Source organism: Saccostrea cucullata, unplaced genomic scaffold, assembly GCF_032062105.1.
Source record: "Saccostrea cucullata isolate Sc308-1 unplaced genomic scaffold, CSIRO_AGI_Scuc_v1 ctg464, whole genome shotgun sequence".
Classification (NCBI taxonomy): Eukaryota; Metazoa; Mollusca; class Bivalvia; order Ostreida; family Ostreidae; genus Saccostrea; species Saccostrea cuccullata.
Window position 1 is genome coordinate 168,993 of NW_026924659.1, and position 22,252 is coordinate 191,244.

Below are 22,252 nucleotides of genomic sequence, written 5' to 3' on the forward strand. Positions count from 1 at the left end.
ATCACAAAGAGAAATCTGGAAGATTTTTCTTCTCAAGAATATGAAGGTCGTGATTTTTCATATTAAAATTAAACCAACCACATAAAGTGCAAATTCAAATTTGTTAAAAAGTCTTAAATTGGAGACGATTTTTAATAACATCACATTACGTGGTCAAAGACTGAAACGTATCATGCATGTATTTTTCAATTTTTTGTAGTCATACATGTATCCTAACTATGGTCAAAAAATTCAAATAATCAACCAGGCTGAAAATACTCAATTCGAAACTTAAAAGAAATACCTATATATAGTTAACCCTCTTGTAGAATATTCATTTTCTCGCGGTTATCAAAGTAAAAAATGAAGATGAAGGAAAGCTTATACATGTACCTTTTATAGGCATACATAATGACCAGAGCATCCAGCTAGAAAGTAGGACTAAACAGTCTAAGAGTGCTTTAAGCGGAGAGGCTGCATATCTTTTTTTCTCCAGAAATTTCAAATTATAATAAACACCACGGGTATAAAAAATGTAAAAGAAAATATAAAATTTTTGAACATGTCTAAAGATTTACAAAGAGTCATAAGAAAGAGCATTACAAATTGCAAATTAAAAAATCTCGAAAGAGAATTAAACAATATACAATTAATCAATCATACAAAAATTAACCTCGAATAGAAAATAAAATCAGAAGTGATAATTAACAGGTATAAAGTTGTTTTTATTTATTCAGTAGGTGATGGAATGATTAACTGAAGAGCTATGCAGCTGTCAATTTTGTTCCTGCTGTTCCTTATTTTCATTTTAAAGGTAAATGATGTTGAAAAAAAATCGTTTTTTAAATTTGCTTAAGGAGCCCGTTGAGACCAGTTTTTTGCGTCTAATCGCAATAATGTTTTGCATTTAAACGCAATACCCTTTTGCATTTAACCGCAACAATCCTTCCTCCTAAGAATTCATTTTGCATGTAAACACAATGATATAATGCTGTAGAAATCTGACATCGATTAGCCAAAGATATATAATAAATACTATGTTCCGATTCTCTAAAGAAAAACAGTTTGGTTCTGTGTCTATTTGCAAAATGTTGCAGTTTTTGAGAATTGAAGTTAAACAATGGCATTCTAACAAACCGAGTTTCTTAAACCTATTAGAACCCAGCACTTTAAACGAAGCCTTTAATGAATTGCTCACGTATCACAGCTAATTAAGAATGTCTCAGTATTAATAGACAGATCAATTTGGTAGTACACATCGATCAATCTGTTTTCATTTGATTTCAATTTTGATTTCATATGATTCCATCTCATAAGTTCTCGCCTTTACTGTATATGATCAAATGAAAGATTGTGAATATACATTACATGTACATATACATAAGTATAAACATTTCAACGGTCGTTTTTAAAATTGTCGGTATAGTTTGAAAGTTTAAAAGTAGAAAAAACAACAAATATAGGAAATGTAATTTCTCTTTGTGAGCAACTGACCAGAACTTTAACAGGTATACAGATATATATATACATGCTTAAACTATGTTTCGTTCTTAGGTTGTCTTTGTTTTTACAGGCCGACAATTCTCTCTCCTCTTTAAGGACGTTCGATCCTGAGATTTTGAGCGTAATTTGGTCAGGTCCTTTATTTATAAAATTCTGCATCATTTTTAGGTTCTAACATTAAATCTGAATTCTACAGTGCAAATTTAACTATATTCAATGAAAAATTAGCGATTTAATTCCATTCAAGTAGAATTAAAATAGGGATTATATTTTGTGGCGGAAGGATTTTTAGACGAAAATGATCTGTTCAGTTTTTCCATTTTTAACAGTACTGTTAATTTTGGATTCCTATTTTTCCATCCTGGTTGCATAAAAAGCTGTTTTTTGCAGTTAAATGTGTTATGCTGGTTCTGAAATATCTATCAAATTATTTCTTATGAATTCTATCAACAAAGTATGACAAATATAGTAAATATATTCTGAAAATCCGGGAAAAAATTGAGCCAATTTTAACATAAAATTGACACTTTTTTAGTAATATCTGAAAATTTACATCATATACCCCCGCTTTTGAAGTTCTTTTCTATGGCCTATTTGCTTAAAATCAGAAAAAAGTTTAAGACTTTAAAATAATTTTCTTGCTTATTAAATTTTCAATGCCAGAAAATTCACTTTTTATTAGTGCAGAAAGGTAAAATAATTGATTATGCGAAGCAATTTAAAACTTTTTCTTAGTCACAATTTTTAAGTGTCTTTTTTTAAACAAACTTAGAGTTCATTTTGTTTCATGCTTTAATTGGATAAAAATATTGGAGGGAAAACGTCAAAAATATAATTTTTCATCAAGACACAAATTTCAGTGCAAAAAGGTCATATTGAATGTACTGTAGCGCCTAAAGAAGCGTATTGACCCCCATTTTTTGATTTGAATTTTAATTAAGCTATGTATGTAGGAACTAAAAATATACTTGGCAAAAAAGTTTAAGACTTTAAATATCAGGATCGAACGTCGTTAAATTAACAACAATGATTTAACCATTCAGAAAATGTTTGTTCAGAAGAATCTGATTCTATAAAAGCAAAGTAATACACAATTCTCTTAATAAATAACTGTACAAGAAAGAAAGAACAAAGGTCAGTATTTGGGTCATTGTAGTCTTTAAAGATCAATATTAATAGAAATGATAGATTTTAAATACAAAGATTATTGCGTTAAAACCAGAGTATTGCGTTTAAACGCCAAGAGAATTGTGTTTAAATGCAAATATTTATATTTTTATTCGCAATACTATTGCGAATAAACGCAATATTATTGCGATTTAACACAAAAATTATTGCGATTATATTTTTTTCTCTGAACTGGCCTCAACGGGCTTCCGTACAAAGGTGCATTTTTAAAAAAAAGTTTTTTTTTTCAATACCATAGTTTCTAAAAATTCTGCATTAGTTCTAAATATTTTGTATATATGTAACTCTTTTCTCATTTTTATATTGCCCTTTGTGACTGCCTCCCATTTGTTTCATATTTGGATATCATAACATTCATAGCTTAATGACAGACACGCGCAATCTTATGACTTTTGATTGCTATACATGTCTCCAAAAATAATTCAGCATGCTTTGAGTAGGACCAACTTTAAAAAAACCGTGCTTTTATAGTATAAACCGGTATATCTGAAAGCTTTTACAGTATTTATTATACAATTATGGATTCTTTTGGTGTTGAATATGGTTTGTTATTCACCAGAAAAATATTCATATTGACCGAGGCGAAGCCGAGGTCAATATGAATAATTTTCTCTTTTGGTGTTGAATATGGTTTGTTATTCACCAGAAAAATGTTCATATTGACCGAGGCGAAGCCGAGGTCAATATGAATAATTCTCTGGTGAATAACAAACCATATTCAACACCAAAAGAGTCCATAATTGTTTTATTATATAGTCCAAATTTGAATGAATAAGACATTGAACAGGTTGGGGGGAAACGTAAATTCCGCTATAATAGTGGTATATCACTATCATAGTGAAATTCCGCTATATTTCCTGCCGTATTTACCCTCGATATCATCAGATAACATGCTTGCTGTTTAAACCGCAACTCATGATGGGTATCAAAATGGATACTAATTTTCATCCTTACATATTGTGAATTTTATTTAATTTTCTGCCGATGCGTTTAATAATGCGAACACACTTTGTAAAACGGAAGTTACATTTTTAACATAGCAACCAGCGATTGTGGCAGCATTCGAGAAAGACTGAATTCCAATTTTTCTCACACATGTGCAGAAATTAATGCTTGTAATAATTTTCAATCTGCATTGAAAGAGGTTTGTTGAATATACTGTAGAAAGGACAATCTTTATCTGCATGGTTACAGGTATGGAGGCCCATTGGAACAGATGCCAAAAACCTTATTTTATGTAAACTTTATTTTTGTAGAACCGATATGTCTCGTCTAAATGCAATAAATCGTAAACGATATATAAGATGACACTTCTTCCGGTTATTTATATACATGTATATGTCCATATGCAGGGGGCTCTATCCCCCCACAATCTTTTTCAAACATTATCTTTCACTTTTGAAAATGTTCATTGAAAGGCTGGTTGCTCACTCCCCCAAATTCTTCTTGCAGCATATAGTTCAATAATGGTAAGTTGGTCATGTATGATAAAGTATTAATTTTGGTTGTGAAACGAAGTTGGTAGCAATAACACCCAGCCTCAAACCAACCTAACACCCAGCCCCCCGCCCCTTCCTAGAAATAGGATTTTCAATATTTGAAATTCCTTCCAATTTCCAACGTTTTTTTAAAAGTCTGTGTTCTATTTTCTGGCTACTAACCCCCCCCCCCCTTCCGACTCTTTACATATGTAATAGTTTATTTACGTTACATTTTTAATTTTTATCCAACAAAAATGACACGAAATATAACTGTAATTTTCAACCAAAAAAAAAAAAATAAATAAATAAATGAAAAATAAACGTTTGGATTTAGTGAAATGATGAAAGACACTGCAGATTATGACACAACTGCTTCATATTTGGATATTATATTGGAGAAAGAGATCGATGGCAAACCAACTACTGAACTTTACGGTAAACCTGATGACTTCAATTTTTCTATCGTCAACTTCCTTTATTTATGTATATGGATCTATAAACTCCTCATGGTTGATTTAGTGCGCATGAACATTTTCTTCGTATGACAAATTTTAAAACGAAGCAGGCTTCTCGCAAACAAGTTGATACATAAAGAGTCTACAATCTCGCATGAGGTCAACACTCCACAAAGTCCATGTTCAATCGTCTGACCTCGGATGCAAACACAATCTGTCGAAGGTTGACTGACGTATTTCATACAAATTGTTAAGCCATCATTTTTATACTAAATTGACTACAAATATTTCCGTTTATACTACCATGAAAAAGAGCAAAAGGCAGGTGTGACCGGTCGACAGGGGATGCTTACTTCTGCATGGCTCCTGATTTCAGAAGTTCGTGTTTAATGTGCTCAAAATTTATATTCTAGATGTCCTTTTGAACTTAATTACTGTTTTTTTTCTTTGTATTTTATTGAAACTACTTATTATCTCATTCATTGTTGGAGAAATAATCTTATTCCGTTACAGTCTTAATTTACTTAAGATTTCATAACCCCTTTCCTTGCATAACTTAGTTAAATACTAGGTATATCATATGCCATGCAACTGAGACAAGAACAAAATTTATACTATAAGATGTCACTTCCACATGTACAGGTCATCCCATGCAAAAATAATGCGAGTCTCTTTCCGGGATAAAACTAATCGTTTGAACTTGTCGTTTTCCCATAAAATGAAACGTCATACTTGTGATAACCTGAAGAAGTGTCATCTTATAGATTGTTTACGATTTATTGCATTTAGACGAGACATATCGGTTCTATAAAAATAAAGTTTACATGAAATGAGCTTTTTAGCATTTGTCACAACGGGCCTCCATACCCGTAACCATGCAGATAAAGATTGTCCTTTTTACTGTAAATTCGACAAACCCCTTTCAATGCAGATTGAAAAATATTACAAGCATTAATTTCTGCACATGAGTGAGAAAAATTGAAATTCAGTCTTTCTCGAATGCTGCCACAATCGCTGATTGCTATGCTAAAAATTTAGCTTCCGTTTTACCAAGTGTGTTCGCATTATTAAACGCATCGGCAGAAAATTAAATAAAGTTCATAATATGTAAGGATGACAATAAGTGTCCATTATGATAGCCACCATGAGTTGCGGTTTAAACAGCAAGCATGTTATCTGATGATATCGAGGGTAAATACGGCAGAAAATATAGCGGAATTTCACTATGATAGTGATATACCACTATTATAGCGGAATTTACGTTTCCCCCCAACCTGTTGAACGCTGAATGACGACACCATTTTCATAAACAAACTTCCGTCGTTGAAAACAAATGTCCAGATTACAGTTTGTCACCTCCGTGTTTTCCTTTCCGAGTTTCGCTATGTGTAAGACGTCCAAATGTTTAAAATCAATCCTGCAATAGGTTTATATAATATTTTTCCTGCTCATATACGTAGCTCGCTGCGGGCGTTGCAACCATTGTTTACAACGTTGTTTTAGGTGTTGATTGTGACGTCACAATGCCGCTGCACGCGCAATGACCATCCGGTGAATACGGTCTCAAATCCAGTGAATATTATAAACTTATCCACTGGTTGTGAGTGGACTGGCTCTTTTATCAAGTCTGCGACAGGGAAATATTCCCCGAGGCTTGCCCGAGGGGAATAGTCCCTGTCAAGGGTTTGATAAAAGAGCTATCCCACTTACAAACAGTGGATAAGCGTTTTATTATACTGATGTATACTATAATTTTTGAGGTTAGAATTTTTTTGGAGTAAGATAATACTGCAAGAATAATCTGAAATCCTGATGACGTCACAATGCTACTGAATTCATTATGACATCATCAGTCAATAGATCTATCGCTGTAAATCAAACTTGGTGGCAAAAATTGCATGAAAATTTTCCGAGGGTGGATAGCAAAAACCCCGGGGTATAGTTTTGCTATACGTAGACTGTAAAAGATAGTTATTTTACTCTCTGAACTTTATATAGGAAACATTTTAACAGAAGTATAATAAGTAGTGTTATGAACTGTTTGCGCTTGTATAGATTATATTGGGAATATAAATAGACTATATAGTAAATACAAACGTTAAATTGTTTGTACATTTATTTATTCATTTGCAACATCATTGTAAATAAATGGTTTTTTTTAGAATGTTGGATCCTCCAGTTGTCCAGAATCTTTGACAACAGTAGATCAAGTGGACGGTTGTCCAAGGAATAAAGAGGAATGGGAATACAACGCAATGAAGAAAAATTGTTCAAGTGTGTCACAGAATTGCGTAAATTCATCAGAGTTTTTATACCACTGCGTTATAAACGAGTTCGTAAATATGACAATTGAAGTTTGTGCGCCAAAAGTTACTATATTAGGTAAGAAAAGTTAATGTAAACCTCTGTGAACATACTTGGCGTTGTAAAAAGGAATTGCTACAGATAAACGATATTGTTAAATATTTTACATTGTTTATGATCAATATTAATTTATATTTATATATACGGTAAAAGCACATATTTTTGAGGGGTCAAATTTTCGTGGTTTGAATATTAGTTCATGGGGATTTGATTTCATGGTTGAATTGCATTTTGTGGTGGACATAAATTCGTTGGTCTCTTCATACCTTGAAAACCACGAAAATTTAACCAACATGAAAATAAGTGTTTTCACAGTACACATAATCTATTTTAACATTTACTCTCCATTTATTTTTTACGTAAATTTTTACCTTTATTTAATAACAATAATTTACTTTCATTAATTCTATCTTTATTGAAATTGATGGTTCGTCAAAGACGGACGTAAAAATAAAATCGCGAAGAAATGGGGCGGCCATTTTAATTATTTGTTGTTATAGATGTTTCATATATTTCATAATAAATGTATACTTTTTGACTACTCAGTATTTGTATCTCAAAATGATGGTGAAATATTACAGGTGTATCACGGAAATCCGTTCTTAGATTAAATAACTGCCTACAAGCCAGTTCGATAAAGAGTCACTTTTTTAAATTCATTTATTATTATTTTTTACGATGTTTTGGTAGAACTGTCATTGATCAGGTTTTAAGTCCGTATGTTTTATTTTCTGTCAAAAACATGGGTCAATTTCAGATCAAAATATACGATGACCGATAGCGGCCGTCAATTTAAACTAATATTATGTGTGTAGCGTGTACAGCATTTTCAACGAAACTCAATGGCAAGCTACACTTGAAACAAAAAGTGTACAGCGTCATTGCAAAATTCCATGTACACTCTACACCAACTTTTGTGTAAAGTGTCAAGAAAAGTTTCATGTACACTCAACATCTAAAGGTGGTATTAAGTAACAAATTCCCCTTTTTTCTTCCCTAACATTGGTACCTCTTCAAGAGTACGAGACTTGAACATTATATAAATGGTGCCTGTTTTGGAGGGTAACATTTGAAATTGACACCCCAAGGAAAACCATTGTCAACCGACGCGTCAGCGGAGGTTGACAATGGTTTTTGTCAATTTCAAATGTTACCCTCCAAAACAGGCACCATTTATTTTATTATACTGAATGTCTTATTGATTTAGAACGTCAGCAAAAAAAAAATAACGTCGATCGTCTTTACATTCATGTATAGAAAGCTTTCACACTCACCGGTTCACTAATCTCTTTATTGTTTGTTTGATACTCGAATTAGAGTCATTTATCATAATAAAGTTTCGTTCTTTCTGGCTCGCAAGCATGTTTCCTACACTCGCAAGCATGTATCGTCTGTCGTTTGTTGTTTTCAAGTAAGCTATATCGGACGCAAACTGTTATTGACGTCAAGTTAATTCCGGTTCTTTCAAACGCGCAACTGACGTTTTGAGAATTCTACGGTGAACCGTACGCGCATAATTTCCACGCATGTGGCATTACCGTTGTGTTACCCGTTGTCACGTGTGTTGCTAAGGCTCAGGGTAATCGAACGGATTGTTAACTGCGTCTAAACCAATCAGATTTTAGTATTTAACATGAAAGTATAATAATAAAAAATACCGCCAAGATCTTTTGGTAAGTTGAGTCGAATAAGCACAAATAATTATTTATAACTGCATTTTTGATATCAAGACATGCTTCTATTAGATATAGAGACTGAATATCTTTTTAAGTAAATGAAATTCTAACCGAATATTCCAAAATGAGCAGTCTACCCAAAAAATACGATATAGAATCAAGTTATGGAATTTAATATAATGCATACATGTACAGTACAAAATTACTCTTTTATGAAAAGTTAAGGTAATTAATTTGTTATATTGAATATGGTTAAACAGATCAAGCTATTATCATTATATCAAATTTGTATATACGAAGCCGAAACTTTACAACAATAAATATTTTCTTCAGTGAAAATGCAATGAGAAAAAGGCTTAAATGAATGGGGGAGTCCAGAAGAAGAGGAAATAAAATAATTGTTTCATCACATCATCCCCCGAATTACGCATTGGAATGCACAGAGACCTACAAACAACAAAAAGACATTTCTTTTTTTCCTTTCAATTCTGCATAAATCTGGAAATTATATTGATTAAATTTTATCATAAAATTTAGAAATTCATAACTTACATGTTGCCCTTTCGGAGTTTCCTCCAGAATCTTCAAGTTTGGCGCATAAGCTTAGTGTAAATCTAAGAAACACGTGAATGTCTTGAAACAGAGACAATTATAGGAACCAATTAAATTAGAAGATGGGTACCAATGTGGGGGAAGAAAAGAAAAGGAAAGAAAAAGAATTGTTCTCTTTATTTTGTTACTTGATACCACCTTTAGATGTAGAGTGTACATGAAACTTTTCTTGACACTCTACACAAAGGTTGGTGTAGAGTGTACATGGAATTTTGCAATGACGCTGTACACTTTTTGTTTCAAGTGTAACTTGTCATTGGGTTTCGTTGAAAATGCTGTACACGCTTCACAAATAACATTAGTGTAAATTGACCGCCGCTATCGGCCATTGTAAAAATACTATAATTGTATTTGTCTATTTGTAAACTTTAAGTATGTTTCCGAATATGAAGTCAATGTTTGATCTTTCGTTAACAATTCAAACAAAAAGATAAAAAAATAGGTATAAACATTTGTGTTTTGTAAACTATTAAACTTAGACCTAACTTTCCTGTATTAAAAAAAAATTATAAAAATTTTAGGAGGTATACGTGGGATTCGAACCCCAGCAATAAAAATACGAAGTATCATACTGCTTACGCACATAGACTAACGCGCTAACTACTATGCTACATGATTCAATAAGATTTGGGCCGGGCTTTTAAATCATGTTTGTGATATGACTTTTGACTTAATGGACTTCTCGAAAAGATGCGAATGTTTTGTCACAAAAGTGTACTTTTAAGGTAAAGTGTGTCTTCGCTCCATTATTTTGTAAACCAAAAAAATGTTTATTTTATCACAAACTTTTAGGATTATCTTTCAAAAAAAAAAAATGCAGCGAAAACCCACTCATTGAAAAAAATTGTTAAAGTATGAAAAAATGATAGTTTCTTGTCTTTTTAGTCTGTGTATGCTTTTTCATAGGCAAATATTTTCAGTCTTTGTGAGATTGAAATATGAAATAAAATATGGACATAATAGAAATTGAATTTTTCACTTCATATCTGTCGCACTATAGGCATTCTGTCCGCCTTATCCCCCCTCTTCTTTTGATTAAGTTCCAAGTTTTGTAAATAAATATTATTGAAGTTACAAATTTTAGGTTTTGCATAAAACGCCGATTTTTCTAAGACTAAGTCGGACATGATATTTGAACCAACATTAAGTCTAAATATTCCGACTTATAGGCGAGTTTATACTGTATATCATTTAAATTGTCAGGATGGCAATAAGCGAAGGACAATATAGATTACATACCGAGATAGGGCTGTGTATCATTTTAATATTTACATTGCATATGTTTTGCATAAGTGTGTGGAAATCGACAGCACTCAAAACACCATAACACAGACAGGGAATCAAAAGATTAAAGCATGCGTTTTATTTTGACGTCACAAACGTTGAACGCACTGGAAGTGCAACTTTATATGCAAAAATCAAAAACCAAACTCACATTGCACAGAAGCTGTTGCAACATATCTTCCATAAACTGTAACTTATCAACAGTAATACAGGGATTTTTAAATATAAATCAAGTTTGCATTGAAAGGCAAGGTGTTAAAATTGTAAATATAAGCAATGAAACATATAGTTTCATAACAGCAACGGTGTGTGCAAAAACATTTTCAAAACGCGCGAACAGGCGTTTTGAAAATTTGTTTGCACACACGGTTGCAGTTATATGAGACTATACCTTTAAAAAAAATGATTCATTGCTTAAATTTTGCATTAAAAACATACAGTTAAAAGGAAGCATTTTAATTATTGTAGGTCGAAACTGTGCGGAATTTAATATGCATGGAGCAGTTATTCAGGATACCGTTCAAGGCGTTAATGCTACATGTAAAGACCAAAATCCACCTTGTCCTTTTCGATACAACTCAACCGATTCATATAAATGTAAGAAATATGAAATACAAAAGTCTAGACAATTTTCTATAGATGTAAATCACAAAATTATAATCAATACAGTCCAAATAATTATCACAATGTATTTTCCTTTTTTATACGACATGTATTGGAATTATTTTTATTTTAAAATTATACTCATTAATATAATATTCATTTTTATAATTGCCAAAAAAATTATATAACACTGTACCTTTTTCAGTGGAGATCATGAGCTTAAAACATGCTTAGAAGTTTCATCATGAAGTTAAAGAAACATTGAGAATATAAAAAAACACCAAAATCATTTGAAAATAAAATTAACTCTAAAAGCTTATCTAAGGAGAGAAAGAATACAAAAACCTTTATTTCTAAGAAGGACAGAATAAGAAAGAAATTGCATGCTTTGTTAAAATTTCAGATCAAAGATGCTATAGTTATATCAAAAGGGAAGATCAAACTATCCCCTGTAACAAAACTGTCACAGTGAAAAACATAAGGTATTGCCTTTTCTAAAACCACTTTGATTGAAAAATATATGTTTCATGTGTTTTAAAAGCAATGTTTAACCTTTTTTATTGTACTTTCATGTTAAATACTAAAATCTGATTGGTTTAGACGCAGTTAACAATCCGTTGATTACCCTGTAGCAACACACGTGACAACGGGTAACACAACGGTAATGCCACATGCGTGGAAATTATGCGCGTACGGTTCACCGTAGAATTCTCAAAACGTCAGTTGCGCGTTTGAAAGAACCGGAATTAACTTGACGTCAATAAAAGCTTGCGTCCGATACAGCTTACTTGAAAACAACAAACGACAGACGATACATGCTTGCGAGTGTAGGAAACATGCTTGCGAGCCAGAAATAACGAAGCTTTATATGATAAATGACTCTAATTCGAGTATCAAACAAACAATAAGGAGATTAGTGAACCGGTGAGTGTGAAATCTCTATACATGAACGTAAAGATCGACGGTTTTTTTTTGCTGACGTCCTTAATCAATAAGACATTCAGTATAATGATGGTGCCTGTTTTATTTGAAATTGACACCCCTCGGAAAACCATTGTCAACCTCCGCTGACGCGTCGGTTGACAATGGTTTTCCTTGGGGTGTCAATTTCAAATGTTACCCTCCAAAACAGGCACCATTTATATAATGTCGCCTGCAGAGCAGAGTGGCACTTAGGGATTACTTAACACAGCGTCTGTCAGTCTGTCTGTCTTTATGTCACACCTTTTATCTCGAGAACTGTAAGAGATATGGATTCGATATTTTGCACATTTATAGCTTAGTACAATGGCTGTTGTATTTTACCATGGTTACCGACTTTGAACTTGACCTTTGACCAAATTTTTTGAAATAGTTGAAAGTACCAATATACAAGATCTTTTTGACATTTAAAGAGATAAGTCTTGTTATTTATCATGTGCACTGTTTGTCATAAAACATTTTGAAAAATGTTAGCATTGCTGTCCTCCTGACGTTGACCTTTGACCTACTTTGCAAAATATACTGCTGTGTTTAAAATCTAACTTAAGTCTTTTGAATCAAGAGAGGCAGAGAATTGATAATTATTATACATATTTATGAGCTCGTGGCAATGTACTTTGAACCTGAATGAAACACAGTAGCCACAAAAAAACTGAAATTTTAAGTACTATGAAAAAACATCGGAATCAGTATTCCAATATGGAGGGCTCAATGGCCCTCAGCGCCGAGTATAGGACAAAACTTACAGCTCTCCACCGGCAAGTGATGGCTTCTCCATATGTGTGAAAAATTCTCGAGAAGGATGTTAAACGATATTCAATCAATCAATCAATCCAATTCGGATTGTGTAGACGGACTTAAGTCTCTTTTAAAAGATTATTTGAAATCACATACTAATTAATTAATCAATTAATGATGAATACCTGCTTATAATAATTTAGATTTTATTAATATCCATTTTAGCTGTGAGGTGTTGGGGATTTGCATTGCTATCTGATTGTCAGATTCTGTCACAGTCTTACTATCCTTAATTAGCTACATTTTTAATGAAGCAGAATGAATGCAACATATGGAACACTCTAGTTTTAATTAAAAGAATATAAAACAATTTCAGATCTGACAAAAAGGCATGGCTAACAGTTTCAATAGTATTCATTACGTTTACTGTGTGTCTTATGTGTGTACTTGGAGCTTTGCTGATACAGAGATATAGAAAGCGTCTCTCTAACAGAAATGAAGGTAAATAAAATACAACTATGTTTTACTCCCACATGTGTTTTATAACGGTCATTATTGGTAGTTTAATATTGTACTGTTAGTAATTTTACTAATGTAAAATTTAGTATAAAGAAAGGCTAGCAACTGGTAGACGAATTATCTCTATTTGTAATTCTTACACATATTTTTATTTATAGTACGTGTTATATAAAATAATCACAAAATGTAACAATACACCCATTTGATTGTCACATTTTGTTTTTATAACCATATTGTATATTTTTACGGAAGAGTGGAGGATTATATACTTGTTGTGTTATAACTGTATAACGTCTTTTATTTTATTTACTTATCGCCATGAAAAAGTATAATAACTCCATATTTATACACTTATTTTGAATTGTATTTAGATTTTTTAACATAATTTAAGACAAATTATGGCTTATTTTATTGCATTGAATTTATTGCTTTACGTTTTATCGACTTAAAAAATACTGATTTTACGATATTGATCAAGGCAGGATAAATAAAGTTATAATACCGATTTAAAAATAAGAAAATTTCCGAAAAAAAGATATTCTTATTAAATTAACTTTGCGGGGCGGGAATTCATTTCTAATGAGTCCTCATTGCACTTGGGATCAGTGAAAGTTCCTGTACCATGTATTTGCTATCATATAAGAGTATACGCTTATACAGTTTGAAATTGGGGATGGGGAGCCATCAGCAGTTGAATAATGGATATAGGCATAGTGAGCTACATGAACAAATGTACACTGTACTGTCCCCATCATCACTTTTAAAAAGCGTCTTTTTTGTATGCTGATCGAATTTTATTGCTTGAAGATATATCGACTGAAAAAAAATGATCTGAACAAATATTGATTTAAGGTGGGATTCTTTTCACATTTCTTTTATTTAAAAATTAATGAAATTTTCACAGCATTAAGAAGACATTATCACTAGCTCATGGTATCACTGAGATTAAATTTGACCGTTTATTTTAGAGGCAAGGTCAGATCAAGGACAATGCCTTTTCCCTGGACATTAAGAATAAAAATGATACTGTTGTCAATCATACGATCCCTACTTGTATTTTAAAAGACTGAATGTTTTTCTTTTTGCATAAAAAGATACTACCATAATAGGGCCTATAAGTTGATGTTATCCAATCGACATAAATTATTTAACTAAAATGGATATTGCTGATCCGAATTTTCTCTACTTCAAAAAAAATAAAAATATTTTAGTTATTTTTATATGCTTTTTATATTCAAATTTTTCTCATTTTCACATATAGTAAAGTTCTCATATAAAGATACAAAATGAGATAAAAAAGTTCTGATCGTTTACTTAGAGAAAAATAACACGTTTTACGGATTTTTGCCTTAAATCTGAACGTATATTTGAAGAATTTAAAAGCTAACATAGTTTTAGTTTATTTGAAAAATCTTATATATTTGATATATTTTGAAACTTTAATCCCTTATTATTAATATCAGCTTTCTTTTAAAAATTTCTTCTAGTCTTTGAATGTGTAAAAATTATAACTAAATTCATTGTTCTATAATAATTCTGAGAGGCAGAAAAGAAAATATTTTCATACGCCACCATTCGGCCAAAATGTACAATACAATAATTACAATACAATACAATAATTTCTATAGCGCATTATAATAATGACACTCTAGTGCGCTTCACATTAAAATATATATAAGCATACAAAATGGCGAACAAATTACTTACATAATACATATTTGTGCATAAAAATAGGATATCTAAAAGACTTTATGTGTACTAAAAGACCATAAAATATTACGTTGCGTGGGATTCACTTTAATAAATTTACAACTAATGAAACATTAAAAAAGAAAAAATAAATATTAAAGGAACCTGTACTTGATCAGTAGTGCACAAAATAAAAAAAACCTTAAGATCAGTTCAGTGTCTTTTTACATTAGGTATATCACTATAAAACAATAGTTACATTCCCTCGTAAGCTCGTTCAAAGAGGTGAGTTTTAAGACATTTTTTTAAAGCGGAAACAGATTTGGAATTTTTAAAATACAGAGGAAGAGAGTTCCATAGTGAGGCGGCGGCGTAGTCAAATCGACGACTGCCGTACGTAACAGTTCTAACTTTAGGAACATCCAAAAGAAAAGAACACTGTGAACGTAAGGACCTGGAAGGAGAGTATATTTTGAGAAGCTCAAACAAGTAATTTGGAGCACGATTGCTCAATGCATTGTATACAAACAGAAGTATTTTATATTGAATCCTGTATTGGACAGGGAGCCAGTGGAGATCTTTCAAGATTGGGGTCACGTGATCAGATTTCCTGGTACGAGTTATCAGCCGCGCAGCAGTATTTTGAACTTTTTGCAGTTTATTCACTAGTTGCTTATTTATACCATACATCAGTGAGTTTGCATAATCGAGTCGGGAAGTCACAAGTGAATTTATCAAAGTTTTACATGCGTCGTCTGTGATGTACGGACGGATGCGACCGATGTTATATATAGCCTTGCGAGTTTTCAAACATAATTTACTTTCTATATAAAGTTGTATAATTGTGATGAGGAAAGAAAAATATGGTCTTTTAAATCTCTTACACCTGAATATATAAAAGATTTAAGCAAATGTACTTTGAATATTTCATCTAGTCAAAAACCACAGAAGTATCCTACCTTAAGAATGAGAACTAATGATAAAATATATGGAGATAACGAACAGTATTCAAGCTAAAAGTCCATGAAACTGTGCAAAATAGGAGCAGAGCAAACCCGGACCTCCAACCTTTAGAGATGGAATCATGTGCCATGGAGGAGTGAGCATCCCATGCCGACCAGTCACACCCGCCGTGTACTCCTTGGCATGGTCGGGAAATAACTGAAAAATCCGTCGACAGTTCAGTGTGTTAATAATGGCCTAATAATTTGTATGAAAAAAAGTTAGTCAGTATTTGACTCAATGATAAATTGTATTTGTTGACAAGGGCATTGTATCGACCATAAAACCTATGAAATGATGACTTTAAACGAGACTTCTGATATTCTTGTTTCATCAACTTGTTTGTTCAGTAATTTACCTCCTTGTAGAAATTGTACATACGTAGGACATGCTCTTGCGTATCGAATCAAATGAGAGATATAAACCACGTATGATTTAGGTAGCTCGACACAAATTGGTAAATATATATGCGTAATACTTAAATTGATATAAATATTTATTTTGGGAAGTTTGAAAATATTGTTTTCCAACTAACTTTGCGGTTGCAGGAATTATGATGAAACGCCTCATCTTTCAGAGTTATTTAGGAATCGTGGAATTTTCAAGGTTTATGGACACGTGCTATTTCTTTTCATTTTATGATTACCTTCCCTAATGTATTTTTGATATCTGAAATATGAGCATGTTTTAGTAAATAAATAAGTTAACACCAACAAAAACAAACAAAAAATAATATTGATATTTTTGTACGTTATTTGTGTACATATTTTTCATATACAAGTCGATCTCTCTTATCTGACATTAAGCTAGTCTCACAATAAATAATAAATAGTGATATTCTTTAGTATTATAATTGATTTATTTTAATTGCACGAAAGTAATTTGTCTTTTTTTTAAATAATGTGACAACATGGATAAATCAAATAACAATGATTGAATTTTTTTTGTACTTGTCATTTATAACAGATGATGAAGAAGCCATGCCACTTATACAACCTACAGTTTCAATCACCAAGAGAGGTATTTTTTATTTTTAACATTTATTTTTACTGATACATTGTTCAATTATTGGGATATTTAAATCTAAATACAGTCATTGCTTTTAGTAGAATGATGTTTTCGTCTCCCGCTTTCACTAAAAGTAGGGGATATTAATTTGGGTCTGTCTGCTTTCGCAAAGAAATTTCATATGATAACTTCCAAAGGCCTAAAGAGGACCCCTATTGATTTTGAGGTAAAAACGTTTAATATTAAGGTAATAAATTCATAAATTCTGCCCGTTTCAGCAAAATATCTCGAGAAGCCTTTGAGCTTTTGCAATGTAAATTTCATGCCACAACTCTTTATGACCTAAGAAAGTCCCCATTTGAATTGAAGGTCAAAAGGTCAAAGGTCAAGTTGATAAATTCACATATTCTATTTGTGTGTAAAACATTAATTTCAAAGAGATATCTCAAGATCCATCTAGCTTTAAAATGAAATTTTATAACTTAACTTCCTATAGATGGCCCGCTCCCCTTCATAAAGTGTCCCCTCCCCCTTTAGACTAACCCACCCCTCTAGATCTGCGCACGCTTTTTTTCTTTAACCGGGGGACACAGATTATCTGAATTAGCTTGTCAATCTAAATTAGAAACGATAACTGTTTTTGAAGAAGCAGATGCCAATTTTGAGCATTTTTTCAATTAACTATTACTAATGATAAAATGATTAATGAAGCTAAACATCAAAATAATCAAAATTATTCAATATTGTATGTACAAAATAAAACTTTGAATGATTTATGACAAATCCATTTTTGATATATACTACATTGTGAGGCAAAACTACTCTAATCAGAGTCTATAAATAAAATTATGTGAAATAAATGAATTAACAATTTCTAAACTAGCAACATCATATTTACATCTTGTATTAAAAAAAACATCAACTGGTAATTTAAAAGAAAGACAAATAACCTTCAGAAGACCTTAACATATCCCATAAAAGTTTACTATTTTACGAAAAAACTATATGTGAAGAGACACAAAATGCAAACATTGTTGTGAGGTTTCTCTTTAACACTCATTTTGAATCTCATCATCCATAAGATTTTCACAAAGACAATACATTTGCAAATAACATTTTTATATGTATGTATTTATTTTATGAAGCATTCAAGTATCATATTTTTCAGTTGACTAAAGTCAATTTTCTCATCACTGTAGAAAACCTAAATTGGGTGTCCTCAATTTATATTGGTGACAAATATTGTTGCATGGCGTATTTGAATCCACATTCTCCAGAAGATATAGTAAGCGTCGGGAAAGTAGAAAGAATTGGTGTACTTATAACAGATCTAGTCAGTGGTGAAATAGTAGAGTTTGGAGATGATGCCCGTGAAATATATATTGAAAATAGAGATGGATACCAGGATTATATTTTCCTAGATGAGCTGAATGTGAAGAAAGAAAATGTAATTTACGACTTCTTTTACTTTCTCTGTATCATATTTTACATGATTATAATGTAATCTTCCCATTGGTATTTTTTATTTACCCCATTACTTTTCATATATGAATAGCTTTTACATTTCTAAAGATTAATGTGCCGAAAAGTTTTCAATAATCCTTGAAAAAAGAATGACATTGTTACATATGATTCTATATTAAGGAGAATTTGTTTATGCATACAGCTGGATAAAATTATTTAAATGATTGATTGATTGTATATTGTTTAACGTCCCTCTTGAGAATTTTTCACTCATGTGGAGACGTCTATTTAAATGATAATTATAATCTTTATATAAATCAGAAAAATGCAAAACTTTTTTATTGCATGTCGGTATTAGTAAAATATTAACATATTCTGGCAAGTAAAAAAAATATGAGAAGCATAACACACACCCGCACCATAACATTTAATCCAAATTTGTCTTTACTTTATTATTTTATTGATTTAATTTAAATTTAATCACAGGTATCCGAACAGCATCCATTAAAAACAAGTCAGATCTATAAGCAACTCATCAATTATCTCATTCGCAAGATTTGGAAGGAAATGTCCGATGCAAATCCAAAAGAGGAATCGTTATGTAAATCATGTGACGTTAATTATGTGATCACAGTTCCCCATCATTGGAAAGATGAAATCAAAATGCTTAGGAAGGCTTTTGAAGAAGTTATGGTAATTTGTTTAACCTTCTTTTAGAAAAGTCCATTATAAAGACTATGTCGTGATTTTTGTGGTAGATAAGAAACAAAGTTTTTTACTTATATACAAGAACACTTTTCTCAATGTATTTCTAATGTGCTTAATGAATTGATGGTATATTTCAAAATATTTCTAACATGCTAATGTACTGATGGTATACATTGAATCAATTTGTAAATGCCAGGTAGATTTCCATCATACAATACAGAAAGATAAATTGCACATTAAGTTAAGAGAAGTGGCCATTTCCCCATACATTCATGAGGTGAATGACCCAGTAACCTGCTTGAATTTAAATGTTGACAACATGACTTTAAGAAAAAATAAAACATAATTATGTCAATCTGCATGTTGGATCAAGTGAGTATTTTTAAATTCAATTCAAAATATATAGAAATATATATATATGTTGTAGGTTCCTTTTTATGTTATATTCTGGAAATAATTTTTCACCAAGAATGTATATTGTTCTTTCATCTGACTTGCAGTATTTTTTCAGAATGATACAATGCTAACTATAATAATTTCAAGTTGTGCATAAGTTATTTTGTAACAATCTATAAAATTAAATGTTATTACTATACATTAAGAAGAGGTATCCAAAAGCAAGGAAAATAACATTTTTTTGCTATATAATAATTATCTTTGCGTTTCAATATCGATATTTGTTACCGATATTTACTGACAAATCCAATCAAATTTTAGAGTATTGCAACTTGATATTCCTACGAACTATGGATTCGAAAAGACCAGACAAGATTTCAAGTACGCCATGCATAGAAAAATGGGAAACAACTCCGGAGACCAAATTTGTTACATTGTTCGAAAATTTATTTACAACAAGCGTTTTTACAAAATGGAGAGATACTTGTCACAGAGAATACATATTCTTACTGCATTTGTTCGAAAAACAGAAATATAAATTGCACGAGGACATAGATGAAAAAGAAGTATGCGAAGTCAACTTCTCCTCATCATTAATTGATTTATTTAAAGCAGAAGGACATAACATGACTGATCTTGAAGATAGCGCTAGAAAAATAGGAATGGAATTAAAAGATAATGGACATACTTTCATTTTATCATGGTCGTTATTGAAAACGTGTTTTTCAGATGTCCTGAATAAAACGCATGATATCATTCGGCAACAGGAACAGAAATTCAAGGATGAAAAAGTACGTTTTGTTTTAATGACTGGCAGCTATTCTCAGATGAAACTTTTTCAGCATGACGCAGAGAAAAAATGGTTTCAAGGACTAAATGTAACGGTAGCAATACCAGTTCATGCCGGTTCAACATTTGCGATGGGTGCTGCATATTTTTTCAAAAAATTTCCAGATTGGACATCGTATGACCTTTTCAATGCGTGACAAAGAATATATGTGCAGCAAGTATCCGTTTTGCATTACCAGTTGCAGAAAATATGTTAAAAATGGTTGATGTCTTTCGTGTGTTTGTAAAGGTTAAATCAAAATATTTGCTTGCCTTGACTTAATGAAATAAAAAGAGTGACACATTGTATTTGATTAGCATTATTCTCTAACATTCCATTTTATGCCATTGTGGATCCTATTTTTTCTTCTGTATTTATGAGATAGAAGCATAAACTCTGAAATGCAAGGGATAACTAAACACATTTTATGACTTTTTTAACCTTCTTTTAGAAAAGTTCATTATAAAGACTATGTCGTGATTTTTGTGGTAGATAAGAAACAAAGTTTTTTACTTATATACAAGAACACTTTTCTCAATGTATTTCTAATGTGCTTAATGAATTGATGGTATATTTCAAAATATTTCTAATATGCTAATGTACTGATGGTATACATTGAATCAATTTGTAAATGCCAGGTAGATTTCCATCATACAATACAGAAAGATAAATTGCACATTAAGTTAAGAGAAGTGGCCATTTCCCCATACATTCATGAGGTGAATGACCCAGTAACCTGCTTGAATTTAAATGTTGACAACATGACTTTAAGAAAAAATAAAACATAATTATGTCAATCTGCATGTTGGATCAAGTGAGTATTTTTAAATTCAATTCAAAATATATAGAAATATATATATATGTTGTAGGTTCCTTTTTATGTTATATTCTGGAAATAATTTTTCACCAAGAATGTATATTGTTCTTTCATCTGACTTGCAGTATTTTTTCAGAATGATACAATGCTAACTATAATAATTTCAAGTTGTGCATAAGTTATATTTTGTAACAATCTATAAAATTAAATGTTATTACTATACATTAAGAAGAGGTATCCAAAAGCAAGGAAAATAACATTTTTTTGCTATATAATAATTATCTTTGCGTTTCAATATCGATATTTGTTACCGATATTTACTGACAAATCCAATCAAATTTTAGAGTATTGCAACTTGATATTCCTACGAACTATGGATTCGAAAAGACCAGACAAGATTTCAAGTACGCCATGCATAGAAAAATGGGAAACAACTCCGGAGACCAAATTTGTTACATTGTTCGAAAATTTATTTACAACAAGCGTTTTTACAAAATGGAGAGATACTTGTCACAGAGAATACATATTCTTACTGCATTTGTTCGAAAAACAGAAATATAAATTGCACGAGGACATAGATGAAAAAGAAGTATGCGAAGTCAACTTCTCCTCATCATTAATTGATTTATTTAAAGCAGAAGGACATAACATGACTGATCTTGAAGATAGCGCTAGAAAAATAGGAATGGAATTAAAAGATAATGGACATACTTTCATTTTATCATGGTCGTTATTGAAAACGTGTTTTTCAGATGTCCTGAATAAAACGCATGATATCATTCGGCAACAGGAACAGAAATTCAAGGATGAAAAAGTACGTTTTGTTTTAATGACTGGCAGCTATTCTCAGATGAAACTTTTTCAGCATGACGCAGAGAAAAAATGGTTTCAAGGACTAAATGTAACGGTAGCAATACCAGTTCATGCCGGTTCAACATTTGCGATGGGTGCTGCAT

General features: G+C 31.5%; 1 protein-coding gene across 1 annotated transcript; it reads left to right on the plus strand.

Moving 5' to 3' along the window:
* The first annotated feature begins 718 nt into the window (after window positions 1-718).
* On the plus strand, window positions 719-20,890 carry LOC134266984 (uncharacterized). Its single transcript, XM_062749206.1, has 10 exons — window positions 719-793; window positions 6,769-6,988; window positions 11,011-11,139; window positions 11,549-11,627; window positions 13,241-13,365; window positions 17,041-17,094; window positions 18,282-18,529; window positions 19,033-19,239; window positions 19,451-19,626; window positions 19,972-20,890. The coding sequence occupies exons 1-9, from the start codon at window positions 746-748 to the stop codon at window positions 19,598-19,600; spliced, it is 1,260 nt and encodes a 419-aa protein (XP_062605190.1). The 5' UTR covers window positions 719-745; the 3' UTR covers window positions 19,601-19,626; window positions 19,972-20,890.
* The last annotated feature ends 1,362 nt before the right edge of the window (window positions 20,891-22,252 follow it).